We start from the raw sequence: 19191 nt of genomic DNA on the forward strand, positions 1-19191 counted from the left end.
TCCAAAAGATTTACTTCTACGAGAAAAAAAAGTCCTTTACAAAAGTGAATTGATGTGGATAAAGACCTTTAAAGCCTCATGTATCAAATGTGATATACTGTGTATCACATTTTTTTTTTTTTTAATTGGGGATTTTGTTTTTTTGTCTAAGGTAAAAAACATTTTTTTAAGAGAAACGGCTCCATTAAAAAAATAATAAAGATTAACATTTGTCTTTTATTTTTAAAATCAGACTATTATTTCATATATCAGGCTTTAAAGTGTTAAACCTCAATCTTTCTGATTAAACTATTTTTGTGTGCATTAATGTTTAAATGGATGTCTAGTGTGTGTTTCAAAGTCAGAGCTTTGGTTCAGTGGGTATGACACATAGAAAGAAGCTGTTACTCACAGGGACTCAGGTTTGAATCCTGTTTGCATCATGCTCTGAATCCAGATCCCATTTCCATCGCTCGCCTGCTACTTTCCTGTCTACCTCCACTGTCCTGTCAATTTAAGACAATAGCCCATAAAATGTATTTCAAAGCACAAACGAAGTTGACTGGGGAAAAGAACATACTAGAAACAAGGAAAGCGCAGGAAGACATAATAAGGTAATATAGTAAAATAGTCTCCCTCTGTGTGACATCAGGGCCAATCCTGACAGAGTTGTCACACAAATGAAACCTGCTCCTGACTTTAGTAACTGCAAATACACATTATGTATAAAAGTCTCAAAAAGTTTATGGCTTTATCTTAACACAGATTTCTTGCATGCTCAGTGCAGCCATTAATTTTCTCCAAAATCCCCAGAGTACCAGAAAACCCCTGGAACATGAAGCATTCTGGGAGAATATTGTGAATAAAGTGAGTGTTGATGTATCTGTCTTGCCTCCATTGTTAAGCAATGTCACCTAATTATTTTATTGTAGATTTGTAGAACAACTTTATAATAGAAACCATGCACACAAAGAGGCATGTGAGTGGGAGGTTTGATCAACATTATTTTGTTGTCCACTCTAGTATTGTGCAATGCCTCCTCTGCCAAAATCAAAAGAGGAGAAAGTAGTGCTCTAAATATTAAAAACATGTAACTTTTTTTAGATTTGTCTACCTCAGATTTTTCATACATTCGAGCCATTAGAAAGTACAAATTTACATACATTATAGATTTACTTGCATGACCTACATGTACAGATATGCATCAGAAACATATATACAAGTGTCTGCAAAAGAATTAGGCTCTCCCACCCACCCATACACACACACAAAAGCTGGCTGCCAGGGGTTTAGGAGGGGGAGTGAGTCCAGAGAATGAGCTCAACCATTATCTCATACAGTCCTCCCCCACCAAGCTGTGTGTGTGTGTATTTGTATAAGAGAGTTTTAACTCTGATAGTATATGAGTCTGTGTATCAAACATGTTTTAACAGGCTGTATGTGATTATCTGGATTTCTGTCTCACTGGCATAAATGTGTTCCTTTACTATGTACTATCACTATGCGTGTGTTTGACCTATTTCTGTGGAGTTGGGTCCTCAAAGTGCTTTACCTCCAAGATTGTTGATAATTGTTACAACTTTTCATTTGTGTTTGGAATCTGAATCCAAATCTCAGCAATTTGATTTTAGCAATATGTGTGCTCAATACTTGATACTTTTCAGAATCACGTTACCATAGCTATAGTATGATTAGAGGACTTGTTTTCATTGTCAATAATGAATAAATGTTTTGGAAGTTCAAAATATAAATATAAAGTCTTTCGACACTTGCACGTGTTTTCATACTACAATTCTGTACTACATGGAGGTCTGTTAATAACGCAGTGTTTAAACATTTGATACTAAGAGTGTGTTTCAGTAATGTTCACACTGTTGTTCAGACTGACACAGAGATGAGGTAAGATGAGTTGAAATGAGAATGGAATTGGTTGAAAATGTTTAGAGAGATGGAATGGTAGGGATTGGCAGAAAGCGAAAGCCACAGGGAGAGTGTGAGTATGCGTTTAATTAGGTTTTATTAACATAATTTGTGTCAATAGAATAGTATAAATGAACAGAGATGTGAAGAGTACAATAATGAATAGAAATAAGGTTTGCCTTATGAAAGCAGAAAGGGCCTAGTTTCATAATTGTTTTCCTATTAAACATTCATCCTGACTGATGATATTGACAAGTATATTGAAAGTGGGATTTGGGTGTGAGTAGATTTGGCTCCTCGGCAGATTAGCCCAATTGGGTCCGGCCGTGTGCACTCACGAGGGAAGGGAAAAGGAGTCAGGGAAATGGTGAGGCAGCGCAACAGTGAAGAGAGGAGAGAGATAGAAAAAAAAATTGCTTGCCGGTTCCCAGACATGCCATAGCCTGGTCCTCGACCACTCCTCCACCCTCTGGCGGATGACAGGCACTCCTACCCAGGCGGACAGCAGCGAGTCCTCCGACCCCTTTTGGATGGTACGCTCCACTGCGTTCTGGCAGCCGGTAGCGAGCCCCTCTGCCCCTGGCAGCAGCTACACTGCTATAGGTGGCCGGCAGTGAGCCCCTCCTCTGTCCCTCGGTAGCTGCTCCTTTGGGTGGACAGCAGTGGAGAGGACTCAACGACAGCGCATCCCTCCTCCTTCCCGGGTTTCTGCACCAATGTAACAGTATCAAGGATGGGCAAGGAGGAGGTGGGAACCAGACAAACCATCAAAATAATGTTTAATTAAAACCTAAAAAGACACAAACAAATACACACATGGCAGCTGCGTGTGGCTCTCTCTTTCCGAACTGCCGCATCTGACTCTGCTTTATCCCTCTCCTCGATTGATTAGCCCGATATGGGGCCGGCCGTGTGCACTCAAACATCATTGAGTGTTTACATTTGTAGAGACCTAGTGGATACCAACTGTATCTGCTTATGTGTTTAAGTAATTACAAATTTTTGGACATTGAAAATTGTATAGATCATTTACATTTTATAAAGAATACCTCACAATTTTATATAATTCTCGGACCTGTAACTTTAAAGTAGTTGCATTACTTATTTCGGCCATTTGAAAATACCATGCCAGTATAAACCATCCAACCAGTATAAACCATATAAAAAATGTAGGTCCCACTTTATATTAGGTGTCTTAAACTTTTATGTACTAACATAAAAATACATCAAATACAATGCACTTATTGTGTAACTACGTGTCGTTCTGTAAAATTCTCACAAGATTCACATTTGCTACTACTGTGGTTGAGGTACGAGTATGTTTAGGGGTAGGGTTAGGGTTTAGATTAGGGTTAGGGTTATATTTAGTAGCATGGTTGGGCACATGCCTTCAGGGTTATGGTTAGGTAGTGTTAGGGTTATGGTGACGGTTTGGATAGGATTAGGATTAGGGGCCAGGTTAACAGTGTAACTAGAGATGCAATTAAATGCAGGTACTTTAAATGTAAGTACAATGCAATAACAAGAAGTATGTTTATAATAAGTGAATTGTATCAAATGCTCAAGAACATAGCAGTTAAAGACACCTAATATACTTTTATTAATTTGGCAGATACTTTTATCCAAAGTGACTGAGGAAAAACAGAAGCAAATCATCTTAAGGAGACAGTTGGACGAAAAGTGCCATATAACAAAGTTTCACTAGCATTAGAATAGATTAAAACAGATTAAATTGCAACAATTTTTTTTTTATTTTTATTTTTTTTAAGTGACTGGTTAAGTGCTCATGAAAAAGATGTGTTTCAAGTCGTTTTTTGAAGAGCGAGAGTGAGTCAGCTTCACGGATGGAGATGGGAAGGTCCTTCCACCAATGTGGTATGATGAAACTGAAAGTCCGGGAAAGTGTTTTGGTGCCTCTTTGTGTTTTGTACAACAAGGCGACGTAATATATGTAAAATGGCTCCAAAATGTCGATACTTTACAAATGTATGCATAATGTAAGTGATTAGATTGCAGTATCATCAACTTGGGTACATAGAACACAAGTAAACAAAATGATGAAGTAACTGGTACAAGTTACTTCATTGTAATTGTTTTTGCATTGTAATTGTTCTTAGAGAAGTTATGTATCTGTAAACTGAGTCATTGTCAGATTGTCCTTTCTGAAAAGTGAAAAATTGGCCCAGGAAAAGAGAATGATCTAACAGTGAAGGAAACTGGTAAGGGAAGAGGAAGCCATGACGCAAAAGAATGAGCGTTCTTCCTGTGCGGCATTCCTCTGCTTCCTTTTATCTATAGAAAGCGAAGGGGAAGGCGAGACAAAATAGGGAGTATATGATACAAATAAATAGAAATGGAGGAGAAAGCAAAATGTCGAGCTGCTGTGTTGAATTTAAAAAGCAGTGAGTGAAATCAGATGGAAGTGTTGTATATAGCAGGAGAATTCTGTAGAGACAGTTCTCTGATCCTGTGCAGATCTGCACACTCTCATTTCCCCTTCCTCCCATTATTTTGACATCATCTTCCTGTCTCGAGGAATGCGTGCACAGATGAGGGTGTGTGTATTTGGAAGTATGTGTGTACGTGTGAATTGGGCCTGCAATGTCTTCGCAGTATCCCGTGCAAGCCCCAAGCCAGTGTGAAGCCCACCTTCCCCTGTTCCCAGCCACAACAGACCTCGGTTCACACTTCTGTGTTTGCTCACGTTTCCCTGATGCTACATATAACATGGGAGTTATTTTGTGTATCTGCTTAACTTTGCTAGACCATGACTGTTTTTGGCGGTTCCATGCCAGCCAAAAATTTAAAGCAAGCATCACTATAACTTTTGCACATATTTAAACAAAACACCTAACCCTGAAGACATGGCAGGTGGATGACATAAACATTTTACAAACAGACTGCTGTTTGTTGTCCATTTATGACGGGCCGTTATGATTTCAGGGGGCTGCTCAAAATTCTTCCTTTCCAATGTGCGCTATAATGTGGTTTTTAGATTAGGCCCTTGTGATATCTTAATATCATGTGGCTTGTTAGAGGAGAGATTGTTTTACCAAATGGAATCACGATTTTAGTATGGTGAACTGATGAATGACTGAAAAAAATCCCATAGACTTTTGTAGACCTTTTGACTATTTGAGGAAGGGACCCGAGTCATATGAGAATATCATAGTGACTTAAGGGTCCTTTTGTTTTGGCCCACCTGGTAACCACCCAAAACACCTGAACAACCACAGCGCAATAAACTAAAAAACAGAGCAACACTCTGGCAACCAGCCCAAAATCCTAAAATTGTGGTGGTGAGTTTATATATATATATATATAAACTCACCACCACAATTTTAGGATATATATACAGTAGATCAGGGTAGAATAGGTCACTTTGTCTTCATGTAAGTAAATATGATACATACACTTAGATGCTGAGAACAAGCTTCCTCTTTTGAATAATGTTCAATATAGTACAGTGGGAGTGACTCATAATGTAAAACATTATTTAGTGTGAGGAAGTTTGTGCTTATTGAATTCCACTCCTATGGAGTCACTGGGGACAAAAAAAAAGACTTTCCCATGTGTTAAATCCCTGTGATCTGAGGCCCATGGTACCAGTGTATGCCTTTGGGTTCTATAGATCACAATAAGTCTGAGAATGCCTATTCATCAGCTATTCAAGAAGAACTTGGCACTACTTGTTCCCTCTAGCTTTGCACCCAAACATTTCATGTTGAGTTTGTCTAGCACCACAGTTCAAGTCAGTTCAGAACATAAACTTAGACATAACATTATCATATCAAGTCATTTTAATACAATTTATATTTAGTAATGCGAATAACACAACAAAAGCCATTGGTTTAATTAGCCAGTCCAAGTCTTAACCAGATGAGTTCCTGTGTAGTCTGCAGGTTCCAGTCCAAACTGGATTAGAGTTGTTAACACCCATTTAGAAGAAGATTTCACCTGGATTTCGCACATTCCATCAGAACAATGGCAAGGTGAGAGATCTCTGATTAGACCCCTGTATGCTGAGGAATCCTGCTGCCATTCTTCAACCATCCTCCTTCAACAATAGTTCATTGATCTACGATCTAAAGTTTATCATTTGAATGAGCCGTTAGAACACTTTGTTGTAGCTTTATTGCTATAGTACTCCACTAGCTAATCTAGGAAGTGAATTTGAAATTGAAAGTCACTTTTTTGCCTGGTAACTTTTCATTTAAAATCAACTTTACAGCTCAAATACATGAGTTTTAACAGAAAAATTTATGTAAGTGCTTTTATAAAATGACAAGCTTCAGAATTCTGCCTTTAAACCTCATATGCCACAAATGTTGTCGATTTTTTTTTTTTATTGAGAGACGAGTCTGAATAATTTTTTTGTGGTAATCAACGTTATGCCACAAATGTTGTCAATTGAGCTTAACTCCTTTAAGAACAATCCACCTGAAGAATCTAATTATATTTTTTTCTTTTTGACCGTAAGTGATATTGAAATACTGAAATATCTGTTAAAATACTGATATATACAAATATTTTGTACTAAACATTTTATTACATGAAAAAAATGCCAAGCTGGGACTTCAGTGAATATTTTTGGGTGATGACGTGAACGAATCATAGAATCTGAGTTTGGAAACGATTACATTTTACTGATTCACGAAATGAATCAAACTTACCAAATCTAATGCAGCTTTGCTATTTACGTTTAAATCTGAGATGCTATTAAAACACCTCTGTCGTAACTCTTTCAAAATATGACACAGTCTGAAGGAAATGTATGTGGGGGGAGAGATTTTTTCTTTTTCTTAGACCTATTTTCAAGAATTGAGGATTGAGTGATGTGGAGGAGAGATAAAGAGTCAGTTTAGGAGAGTGAGAGGGAGACGAAACAGCAGAAAGATAAGATATAAGAGAACATACTGTGGAGGTCCTCATTTCACCCCTGCCTGTTCATAAGTCAAATGGAAACTGCTGTATAAAGACGGGAGTATACAACAGGGGATGGAGCTCTCGAAAACATCATGTACTATCCCTCGCTTAACTCAAACACATTTTAACTATGTCTTGAAAATTTCTGTCAGTTTGAACAGGAAAAGATATGGTAAGGACAAGAAGAGTTGGGAGTTTGTGAGTGGGTGGAGGGAGTGTGTAAAGAAAAGTGGAGGGGAAAAATAGAACAATTCATTCAGAAGAGTGGGGCAGTGAACAGCTGAAAAAAGCTGAAGAGGAGGAGGGGGTGTTGGGGGTTATACGGGTGGGGTGGTCCCCATGGGACATGTGTCAGTTTCTGTTGAAATGTGTGTTACCCTACCGCTCCTCTCATTCTTACCCAGAAATTCAGAGGAGGAGAAGACTGCCCTTAACACAAGCTCACAGAAGAGAGAGAAAGACAGAGAGAGAGAGGGGGGAGTTTTACAAGTGAGCAGTTCAAAACGCATCACTTTCAGAGAGTTAAACAGCTTTATTGAACATTTATTTTTCTTTTTTTCTTAAAGTAATTGAAAAAGTTTGTGAAATGCTTGGGACAATAACTTTAACAGGTAAGATGCATATATGAATTTCTACACTTGTTGTTTCATAGATGGTATTTGGGGACTGTTAGGGGCAATGATAATTCAAGTGGGGTTTGCCATATGGATTTCCTGATTAGGATAAATGCCTGGCTGTTTCATATTCACAGTTGTATGATTTTTTGAGCATTGAGCAAGTAATTAAGTAATCAGTTATACTTTGTGGACAAATTTTGATACAACCTGTTGGATGTGTAAGCCTGTAGCATCGTTGTAGAGAGTTGTCAGATGCTTGAATTTATATCTGTATCTCTTCATGATGTATTGAATTGATTTTACTTTTCAGTTGAGTAGTTTAAAGCTTGCACCTTCATGTCTCATCGTTCTTTGTATTGTGTGTGTGTGCCTGTGTATGTTTGTTAAAGATTCTGCATTTAATTGACTATTGGTCTTTCATAGAAATTCAGAATGTAAGGATATCAGCATATTTCTTGGAAATATGTAGTGATTCATAGTAATACAGGTTTATAAAATTGTTTGGTACATTGGCGGTAAGGATTTTCTTTGAAGCTAGAGGATTTTAGAGTTGTAGTCACTTATCTAGTCTGTTAATAAAAGGATCAACCCTATCTAGGATGAAAATCCTATCTCTATCCTGCAGTTTATATGTGTGATACGAGGCAAAACCATCAACTGCAGCTCGGTGGGCCTATTCATGTATTGTATAGAATTCTTGGAAATGTTCAAAGCTGATGGGCTTCAGAGATCTCAGATGTCCATTTTGTAAGGAATTTTAATTAGTTTTTCAAGCCCCTCAGATTTTAGTCAGGGTTCTCTAGTCACAATAGGTGGTGTGGGTGTATGGAATTGATTACCTGCTACATGCGACTTCGAAGAGTAGTTTGAAGCTGAGAAGGTACACTAGGATTTTGTATGGATGTTTTAGCTTTGTGTTTATGTCTGAATATAATTTTCTATTGTTTCAACTGAATTGTGCCCAGCTTTATTTCTAAAATGTTCAAAAAATAAAATATATCCTAAATATAGAGGAGCACTTTTCACTAGGAATGTTGACAGTTTATACGCTTTTTCTTTGCCTAATATTCATATTAATTTACCACTACACGTTTCCAAGACTTTTAATATTGACAGTATCATTTATGGAATCTTGATTGTTCCATGATTCAAACCTAACTCATAGGGAGTCTTGGTGGACTAAAGTGTTGTAATTTAGTGTGGGAGGTGGGGCAGTTGTCTTGGTAGGGGTCCGACAGTCAGTCTACTGCTGAGTCTTCTTGCAAATTCCCTAAACTCACAAACTCCACAAATGAACAGCCTACATTTGCATGTAACAATGAGGGGGGTGGGTTGTTGACCATTACCAGAGACCTCCTCATCTTAACAAACATCTACCCCTCACCCATCTTTACAGAAAACCCCACTATCACACCACTCTGATTTCAGATGGGATCTGCCCCCACCCAAAAAGCTCATCCACAATTCCACACTTTAGCAGCCACAACAGACACGCCATCAAATTCCAAGGCTCAAGTTTCCCCAGTCGGATCCACCATTGAGACAAAGGCAAATGTAGGCTGACTGGTGCCTTTACTAAGCCTTTGACCCATTTTGTCTCTAATGTGCAAATTCACACCCACAAACACAGAGACTCTGTCTCCAGCTGTGTAAAGCAACTGCAATGTGTCGTTTTGCTTGTGAATGTGCTTCCTTCATAGTTAAACCATTACAAAACTGTTAGCAGAAACCTCTGGTAATACATTCAGAGATGTTTGTAATATGTTGTAATGATGAATTAAGAGCATATAATCTGCAGTTTCAGAACTATCTGCGTACATCTGAAGAGCTTTTCTTCAAAAATGACAACTTATCCAGCCACAAAATAGCTGCATGTCAGCATGATTTATGGCTGTTTTCTAGTTTTACAATATTTGCAGTCCCACCCTAAATGTTTACCATAACTTTGGTAAAGTATTAAAATATTACAACCGCTTTGGCATTTTAATCTTACACAACTGTCCCACTATTCAAAAAACACTTGCCTTAAACCATAAGCTCTACTTCTTGTTTCGCTACTCAGTCTTGCATATCTCAAATCAAATCATTCTGTATGGCCTCTCATAATGCCCTTTCCCCAGTACAACCAGGATTTTCAGGATGGTATTTTAAGTTCCAGGGTGGACAATAGTGTGTCTCCTGGAGGCCCACACTACTTGTGAACTCAACTCCCCCTTCCCAGCCCCACACCCTCATATCCAACTCACTCATGTCAAAACACAGATAGACAAGGAAGGAATTTAAGGCATTGTGATATGTGTGTGTTCTTTTTTTATCCCACCTGTCACCATCTTAGTTGTCAAATTTTGTCTCGGATGCTCAAGAATTGTGCACATATGATAGAAGCATAAGAAAGATTTATAAAGACCACCCCATCATTATATTTTTGCTGTTATTAATTAAATGTGGCAATTGTGTTTGTCCAGACATTTGGCAACATAGCCTGCATAAATGTGAAGCTTACAACATGTAAATCTCCCCTTGTAGCCTTGATGTTGAATGTAGTCTTCATTCTCCAGCTTATATTTTTTGGTTTTTGCTCACAGGAAAGAGATCAGCAAATGTAAACTTATATCAAATTGACTTCATATGTCTGATTAAATCTGTTCAAGGGCGGTGAAAATATTTTTGCAATTTTCTAGCAAATGTGGTTCTAATTTCCCTTCAAAAGCCTCAGCCCCCCATCTTGAACAAAATGTATTACTAGATAATGTATATTTCTTTACTTCTCGAACTTGATTTTGTTTGCACTTATGAGATGAATGAGCTGTTATAAAACCTTAGGACAGTTCTGAAATTTGATTAAAAGCTGTTAAAATGCTGATGGCTTGTTTTACCCAATTTCGTTGTCATTTCTACAGAAATGTCATTGATGTAGAAGGGTTTTATGATTATTTAACTAAATAATTTAAAAACTCTAACTTCTTTTATTTAGATGATACTACTAGAAATGTAACTCAATTTTGTTTTATGTTTTTTCATTCCAGTTGGCCAGACGGATGCCATCTCCCAAAAAGAAGACAACCCTGAAACAATTGAGGTGCATCAGGAAGAAGTAGCCCCTCAGGTTAATGGAGAGAAAGAAGGAGACGACTCTGCAAATGCAGATGAAATTACAACCACAGAAGAGAAGGTAGTAGAGGAAAAACAAGAGGAGGCCAATGAGGTGGGCTTCAAGAAGATCTTCCGTTTTGTTGGATTTAAGTTCACACTGAAGAAGGATAAGAATGAGAAGGCAGAGCCTGTGCAACTTCTGACAGTGAAGGAAGCAGAGAGTGGTGCTTCAGATGCAGCCACTGAAGAAAACAAAGAGAAATCGGTAACAAAGGAATCCAAATCTGAGGAAGAGATATCAGCAGAAACTACAGAGAAAAAGAAAGAGGCCACAGCTGAAGATGCAACTGATAAGGCAGAAGAACCAACAGACCAACCTGAAATGAATGCCACAGCAGTGTCTGAAAAAAGCAGTGATGAGGTGCCAGTGAAATCTGCAGAGGAAACTGGGACAACATTGGAGAAAGAGCCAGAGCCAGAAGTGCCAATGGAATCATCCACTAGTCCACCCTCTCAAGAGTCACAGAGTCCCTTTAGGAGATTTTTTACTCAGGGAATCTTTTCCAACCTGCGAAAGAAGACAAGCTTTAAGAAGTCAAAAGATGAGGAACAAGTCAAGGAAAAGTCTGTAGAGGAAGACATTAAGAAAGCTGAGGAGACAGCAGATGATGCTGTTGAGAGTACAGAAGAAGCTAAAGTGCATGCAGAGAAAGGACCAGCTGAGACAGAACAGATAGAGAAGCTAACTGAAACAGTTGAAACTGAAGTAGACACAGCTGAATTTACTTCCAATGACACAGAGGAGCAAAAAGATCTTAAAGTAGAAGCTGAGACTACAAGTGTGGTTGAAACTGTGACTCAAACTGAAACTGCTGAAGCTCCTGTTGCTGAAACTTCTGATGATGCCCAACCCAGCAATGATGCAAAACCAGCAAATGACAAGTCAGATATTTCTGTAGAGGTGAACATTGAAGCAGAAATTCTGTCATCTCAGGAGAAAGCCAAGGCTCAGGGAAGCCCACTTAAGAAGCTGTTTACAGGAGCAGGTCTAAAAAAGCTGTCATCCAAAAAACAGAAGAGCAAGAAAGAAGCTGATTCAAAGCAAACAGAATCAGGTGAACAAGCTGCGGAACAGATCCTCCAATCCACTGAGTCAACAGAGCCCCAGAAACCTGGCAGTGGAGAATCTTCTCCAGATGAATCTGCTGAGCATGTTGTAGTGGAGGTAACTCAAGCTGAGGTAGCTCAAGCTGTCGAGGCTGAGGGTGAGCCAGCCACTTCTGACAGTGAGAAGAAGAAGGATGGAATTTTACCATGGTCATCTTTCAAAAAACTAGTCACTCCAAAAAAACGTGTCAAAAGGCCCTCTGAAAGTGAAGACGAGGCACCTGGTGACAAACTCAAATCTTCTACCCTGTCTTCAACTGAGAGTGCCGTCTTTGATGAGAAAACTGATGAGACTAAACCATCAGAAGATGCACCATCTGAGTCTAAAGAAGAATCTCAGGAAGAATCTAAGGATGAGCCAAAAGCTGAGAAGACTGAACCAGTTGCAGAAGAGCCTAAAAGAAAAATTGATACATCTGTGTCCTGGGAAGCTCTGATTTGTGTGGGGTCAGCTAAAAAAAGGGCCAGAAAGACTTCTGATTCTGATGAAGAAGAATTTAAGATTGAGGAACAAGTCCAGCAGTCTGGGGAAGAGCAGGCAAAGACTGCCGAGTCCCCTGTTGTAAGCTCTGGTGAAGCTGACCATGAGAATTTGGCATCCTCACCTGAACCAGAGGAAGACCTTGTTTCAACTTGGGAGTCCTTTAAAAGGCTCGTAACCCAGCGAAAGAAACCCAAAGCCGAAGACAAGTCAGATGAAGCCTCAGGTCCAGAGCAGACAACCTCCGACAGTGAGATCCCCAAAGAAGAATCCTCGTTCTCTTTGAGGAAATTCATTCCACGCAGGAAGAAGAAGTCTGATGGTAAACAAGTTTCTTTGGATGTTGGCTCTGCAGAGGATGATTCTGACACTCCAGCTGTGGTGCCTCTGTCAGAATATGACAATGAACCATCTGCAGAAGTTGCAATCAAGGCAGAGGAGATAAAGCAGGAAGTTGCACCAGTCACTCAGGCACAGGCCTCGACTGAAGATAGAGCACCATCTTGGATCTCAACCACTGTGGAAAATGTAGAGGATGAGACAGAAGGAAAGCAACTGTGTGACATACCCGAAGAAGGAGACGCAGTTGCCACACCTAAATCAACCGATGACACCATTGCAGAGGACATAGTTAAGCTTACATCAGAGGCTGTTACTACCCTTGAACAGGTGGAGACAGAAATGGTTTCTGCCGTTACACACATTTTGGTTACATCAGGGGAGATGACTCCTGTCTCAGGTGATAGTATGGAGAAGACTGATGTGGTACTGCAGGAAGATGCAGAAAATATTTCTGTTACCACAAGTAACGTGGATATCACCATGACCGAGGCAGAGGAAAAAAACTTTGATATTACCACTGATGTTTATCAGGTTGAGTCAGCCATCAAGGAAGAGAAAACAGTCTTGGTTGCATATGAGAAAACAGAGGCTACAGCCATTTGCACTGGGCTTGACACCCGTGAAATACAGGCAGTGGAAGAAGAATGCATCTCAAAACCTTCAGTAGAGTCTGTCACTGCTGTTAGCCAGGCACTAGTCACAGGGTTGGCCGTTGAAGACAAAACAGAGAAGCCTGAAACAGCCAGTGTGACTGAGGTTGAATTTCATGAGGCTCAGGTGAGTGAAGTTCAGACAGAGCTCAAAGAAGAGCTTCAATCACCCTTAGAAAATGCTGTTGAGGAGAAACCCCTTCAAGAGGTGCCTGCTGATGAAACTGCTGAGTCCAAGGAAGATCTCATTCCTGTTGTAACACCCACTGAAGAATTTGCAGTCATCAGAGAGACTGTCTGTGTTATAAGCTCAACGTTAGAGTCTACAGATTCCCAGACAGCAGAGCTAGCACATGATGCTGCTATGGAAAATGTCCCCCTTGTACTTCCTTCTAGTGACCACAAAATCCAGGTTATAGTGAATGATGTTGAGGTTGTCACTTCTCAAAGATTTGTTGAGGGAAACTGTGAAGTGACTTCAACAAATGTTTGTGTTGTGGTTGAGGAAGTTTGTGAGAATATGAAAGAAGTCGAACTAATAAAGGCAGACAAAGTGAGAGAGGCAGAAATCATTAAAAAGCAGAGCAGTGTTATTGTGCAGGAAGTCATTCAACATGTTGTAGAGAACTTTGCTGAGGCACATGAGGAAAAATCCATATCTGAGACGGCTAGTGAGGAGTTAAGCTTTAAGCTTGAAGAGACCCCAGCAGCTTCTGAAATCATTGACGATAAACCTTCAACAGAAGTCATTTTAGATGAAAAACTTCCATCAGACACAATCCCTGAGAAGCCAAATACATCTGACACTGTCTGCGAAAATGGTGATGAACAAACTTGTATTATCACTCAAAAACCTACAGTCAATGAAGCCATTTTGATTGTGGAAACAGTCCCAGTTTCCATCACAGCTGAAATCCCAGCTCAGAGTGAGGAGTTTGACACAGTCTCTGTGAAAGTTGTGCAGCAAGAAACAGAGCTAACAAAAAGTGAAGTCGAACAAAAGCAAGCAGAAGAGAAAACAGTAGAAGACAAAGAAGAATTTAATGAGACCACAGAAAGTGAAGATGGAAAAAGTCAAGTTCAAACAGATTTCAAGAAAGTGCCAACAGAAATCCAAAAAGATACCACAGAGACTTCAGCCACACAAGAGGAAAAGTGCCAGTCTACATCTGCACATCAACACCAGGTTTTGGCTGAGCAATGTCAAATAGTGCAAGAGGTACAGATTGAGACGGCACGGGAATTAAACATTGGTGTCGTAAACATAATAAATGCAGATGATGTACTTGAGATAAACATGAAAGATGACAATTCAGAGGGTCAGAAATCATTAGAAGACATGCCTCAAAAAGACTTGGAGGAGCCTCAAATGGAAGTTTCAACAGTGGACACGAAAAACCAGGGAGAGTCTGGAGATGCAGATTGTCAAAATACAGATATAAAAAACGTAGCTGCCAAACTGGAGATCACTACTGAGAAGACAGCAAACACCATTGCAGTGGAGGAGGTAGTGGAGGAAGTCGGGAATGAGCTCGGGCCGGTTTCAACAGAGGTTGTCACGGTGTCATGAGCAGGTAAATGTTTATTATTTTAATCTAATAAAGGTATGTAATCATGAATCTTTAAAGGAACGTTCCAGGTTGATTACAAATGATGATCAATTGACAGCACATGTGGCATAATATTGATTACCACATTTCATTTTAAAAAAGCAAAAAAGATTTGAAATGAAGAAAAACTGAAAAAACCCCATATTGATATAATATATATGAAAAAACATATATACATTACCCCCATCACAGGCAAAAAAAAGAAAAAAAAGTTATTTTTCCACATTCCTTAGTTGACCTGTCACAGCTCTCGCATGGTGTCTTTTAAAAACATCAATGGATCTTAGTTTTATTAGGGGTGGATTTGCATTTGGTGAGATGAAAAAGCTTTTGTTCCATGTACCAGTAACCAAGGGACTTTCGATATCAAAGCAAGAATGCCGCCGCCTGACCCTTCACTTTGTATGCTGGGTCTTAAAGAGAAGCCGTGTGAAGGGAGATGAACTTGTGCTGAAAGACTGAGTATAATTCCCCCCTGACTCACCCCCTCCCTAATGCACAACCTCTTATTCTTTTCTCATCAAAGCCATATGTAAAGCAATATGTAGTTTTAGAAGATTAGTTTTACAGATTTGATTTGATAAGATTCACTGTATGATCAAATACAATCCTTAGTAGTGTCTTAGCAAAACAAGCAGCATTAAACTATGGTTTATTGACTCAACTGGGGGAAAATAATGTAGCAGATCCCAAGAAACATTTATTAAATGATTAGTTCACCCCAAAATGAATATACTTATGTTATTAATTCACCCTCAAGTCATTTCAAATCTGTATGACTGTATGTTTTATGTGGAACACAAAAGTAGATGTTAAGCATGCATAGGGGCAGACTGCCTTAGTCACCATTCACTGCCATTGTATTGAAAGATGCATTGAGAGTCATTGGTAAATTATGCTAACATTCTGTCTAACATCTCCTTTTGTGCTTCACAGAGGGAAGTATGTCATATGCTTAGAAATAACATGAAAATTAGTAAATTATGGAAGAGTTTTGAGTGAACTATCCCTTTAAGGATTGTTGGGTAAAATAAAGGAGCACTAAAGGGTAAAACTACATTACAGTGTCCATGTTACACATACTTAATATAATTAACTACAATAAAAAAGCAATAGCAATCAAATTAAAATAATCATGCACAATCAATAACATCTTCACAATGTAAATACATAAATCTGTTATTATTCCTTAGTATTACTCTGTTGTTCCAAGAAGTTTTTATTGTTCCTTAGCACTTACTAATGTAATACACTGTAAAATGAGCACTTATGTAAAGCATGTCCAAAAGAAGAAAGGGGATGGGAGAACTGGTGTGTCTGATAAATGTTTTATAAGTGCTAACGCAGCACTGCAGTAGAGCAGACGCAGGTGAAATATAGCTGCACAGCATGAGGTTTGGTGCAGGGCAAACACACTATCTCTCTTCCTCTCTATCTCTCTCTCTCTCTCTCTCTCTCTCTCTCTCTCTCTCTCTCTCTCTCTCTCTCTCTCTCTCTCTCTCTCTCTCTCTCTCTCTCTCTCTCTCTCTCTCTCGCTTCCCCCCCTGTGCCTTGGTGACTCATGCTGAGTCATAAAATCAGAGTGAGACAGAGGGTGGAGATGCAGAAGATGGAGTACAGCTGGAAAGAGCCATGTGTATTGTAGTACATGTAAAAAATGGTTGAAAGAGGAATACAGTAGGATGTCAGTACTTTGTCATGCTAATTGTTTAAAGACCTGAGAGAAGAGCAAATAAATGTGGGAAGAATCGTCTCTTCCACATTCCACATGAGGGCATTTGAAATAGCATTAGAGTAGCCATTCATTTACTTGCGCTTGTGCATGATAAATATGCTTAAATGTTTTGGCAACTAAACAGGAGCATCATGCACCTTTTTTTCACCTTTGGCAGTTCTGTCTTACCCTGTGCCCTAGGAGGTGATAATCCACAAAAAAAGTAGTTCTTAGTGTTAGTAGTTACTTACAGTAGGATATGTAAGACCAGTGGTTCTCAACATAAACAATTAATACAAATTCAAAAGTAATATGATCAGTATGAGTGAGAAACAGATCACATTTTTCTTTATACGTAAATCTCCACTTTTACTTTCAAAATTTATAGTAAAAAAAAGGACTGTTTAGATCTGTTTCTTCACCCACACTTATCATATCACTTCTGAAGATATGAATTAAACCACTGGAGTCTTATGGATTACTTATTTTGTGGCTATTATGTGATTTTTTTTTGAGCTTCAAAGGTCTAGTCACCATTCACTTGCATTGTATGGACCAACAGAGCTGATATTCTAAAAATATTTGTTTGTGTTCTGCAGCAGAACACATCTGATATGGTATGAGGGGTGAGTAAATGATGAGACAATTTTCCTTTTTGAATGAACAATCCCTTTAAGATATATTAACATATTTAACATATTGCATTGTATTTCTGGTTTACTGTTTCCTCACCACTCTCTTGAATTTTTTATGTATTTCAGTCTGCATGCAAGAAGCAGTCACATGACTGGGACACAGAGCTTTCCGGAAAGCAGGAAGTGAGTGGTTACCATGGAGGACATTAAGAGACAGTGTTCTGTCCCAACTCCCAGAGCAAAAGAATAAAGGCCAATCTCTCTTCTCTAACTCTCTCTCCTTTAATCCATCCATTCATCCTTCTATTCCTCTTTCCAAATTCCCCATCACTCTATAACAGCTGCCATATCACTGAGGTCTCTCGCCTCCTTGGAATCATCTAGGGATTTCCCCTACTCCCACTATCCTAAATCTTGCCAAATTGCTTAAGATGCCATTTTCCCACCTATAACTTTTGCAATGAACATTTGTAATTATATTAGTTGTTCAGCAGCCTTGCTGCTGATGAATGCAGAGAATATGTATGTGCAGTTATTGTATGAGTGTATGGATGTCTGTGTTGTCAGAATAGGAGGATTGTTATTTTGTATATTGTATTTATATCTAAAATATTCTTTGAACCCTCCCAAACACAGTCTAACCTTCTAAAAACCCATTGCAATGATGATGTCATACTGGTGTAAAACTCAAAAAAGATTATTTAGACAAGTAACTTTAACAAACATGGTACAGATATGCATTCTACTAGCAAAGAACAAAACGTATAGTATACTGTGGCTGTAATATCAAAATGGAGGTAAAATGAAATTTACCAGATATCCAGACATAACCCATTTCCATTCTCACTAGATATGCTGCTTCTGAGTCCCTTACTGTGAAAGGTTGTCTGTTTATCACGAACATTTACAATGAGCAGTCTCTTCTTTTACACGTGACAACTCAGATTTAAAAAGCAAAGACTTTGATGTTTATTGTGGTTTAATTTAGCTATCACCTGTGAACCTGGTACCTGTGAGTGAAATAGATGAATTTGATGATAATAATGATAGACACCTGCATTAATTGGAAACATTCAGAAAGGAAATTGTATTGTTTAATGGCCTTAATGAAAACACATGTTTCAACATGCAAGAAGCATCTGAGGTTAAAAGAAAATAGTGAGATATTGTGCATAAGATTAGAGAGCGGGACTGGGTGAATTTTAATTGTATTATCTGTTGGTGAACTGTCCAGTTAAACATGTGTTGAATTCACAGATGAGTGGGTATTCAGTACTATATTGTAGAATATATTTTTGCATTCCTAATCTCTGTCAAGGACTGTTCTTTTGAAAGACGTAGTAGATGCCATATTGCCAGTCTCTTTGAAATTAATAGTATCATAGCCACAAATGCGGGCAGAATCACAAAGCTGATTCTGTTGGCATACTTTATCACAAAGAGGATGAGAGTGGCAAATAACACAAGTCAACATTCAAGAAAGTCTGCAAATTACAGAGACTGCGGTTGGGGTGGATGGTATTCTCAGTAAAATCTTAATTTCAGTAGAAAAACAGCTCCGCTACTATTATCACTCCTTGAATGAACAGTCACCTCACATCTTTTTCTTAGCTTTTTGTAATGCAGTCTACTGTGAATCTCTTTAGCATTTGTACAAACTGTATACCTGTGTACCTTAAGTCATATTGTAATATTAACAAATAACAAATGAAAACATTAAGGAATGTCATATACTAGTAGCATGATCCTTACCTTATCTTTTTGTATTCTTCAAGCTGTTAATAGTATGGATACAAATTCATGTCTATATTTCATTCAAATAAAGCTAGCATAAAGCAGGCTGTCTAGTTTTCCATTGCTCATCCTGATATGTTTGTGTCTGGCTGGATGGCAAAGAAGTGCAAATATCATAAATGAATTGGCAAATAAGCTAAATGAGGGTCATTTTTAAGCACGGTAAAATATAGTCATTTTTACTTCCCTTGTTGAATGCCTTTTTGCAAGTTGTGGTATAGTGGTGCCATTAAAAAAGACAATTATGCCATCTTGTGGAGCAT

General features: G+C 38.6%; 1 protein-coding gene across 2 annotated transcripts in view; it reads left to right on the top strand.

The window, feature by feature from the left end:
• LOC127621690 (A-kinase anchor protein 12-like) overlaps positions 1-18975 on the top strand; it is a 52349-nt gene extending 33374 nt beyond the window's left edge. Inside the window, exons 1-3 of one of the 2 annotated variants that reach the window (XM_052095406.1) lie at positions 7208-7436; positions 10469-14749; positions 17261-18975. In XM_052095406.1, the coding sequence (XP_051951366.1) occupies positions 7412-7436; positions 10469-14745 (4302 nt within the window). In that variant the 5' untranslated portion in view covers positions 7208-7411 and the 3' untranslated portion in view covers positions 14746-14749; positions 17261-18975. Of the gene's footprint in view, positions 1-7207; positions 7437-10468; positions 14750-17260 lie in introns of those variants that run through there. The other variant, XM_052095405.1, reaches the window with a different exon arrangement.
• The last annotated feature ends 216 nt before the right edge of the window (positions 18976-19191 follow it).

Source organism: Xyrauchen texanus, chromosome 28, assembly GCF_025860055.1.
Source record: "Xyrauchen texanus isolate HMW12.3.18 chromosome 28, RBS_HiC_50CHRs, whole genome shotgun sequence".
Taxonomy (NCBI): Eukaryota; Metazoa; Chordata; class Actinopteri; order Cypriniformes; family Catostomidae; genus Xyrauchen; species Xyrauchen texanus.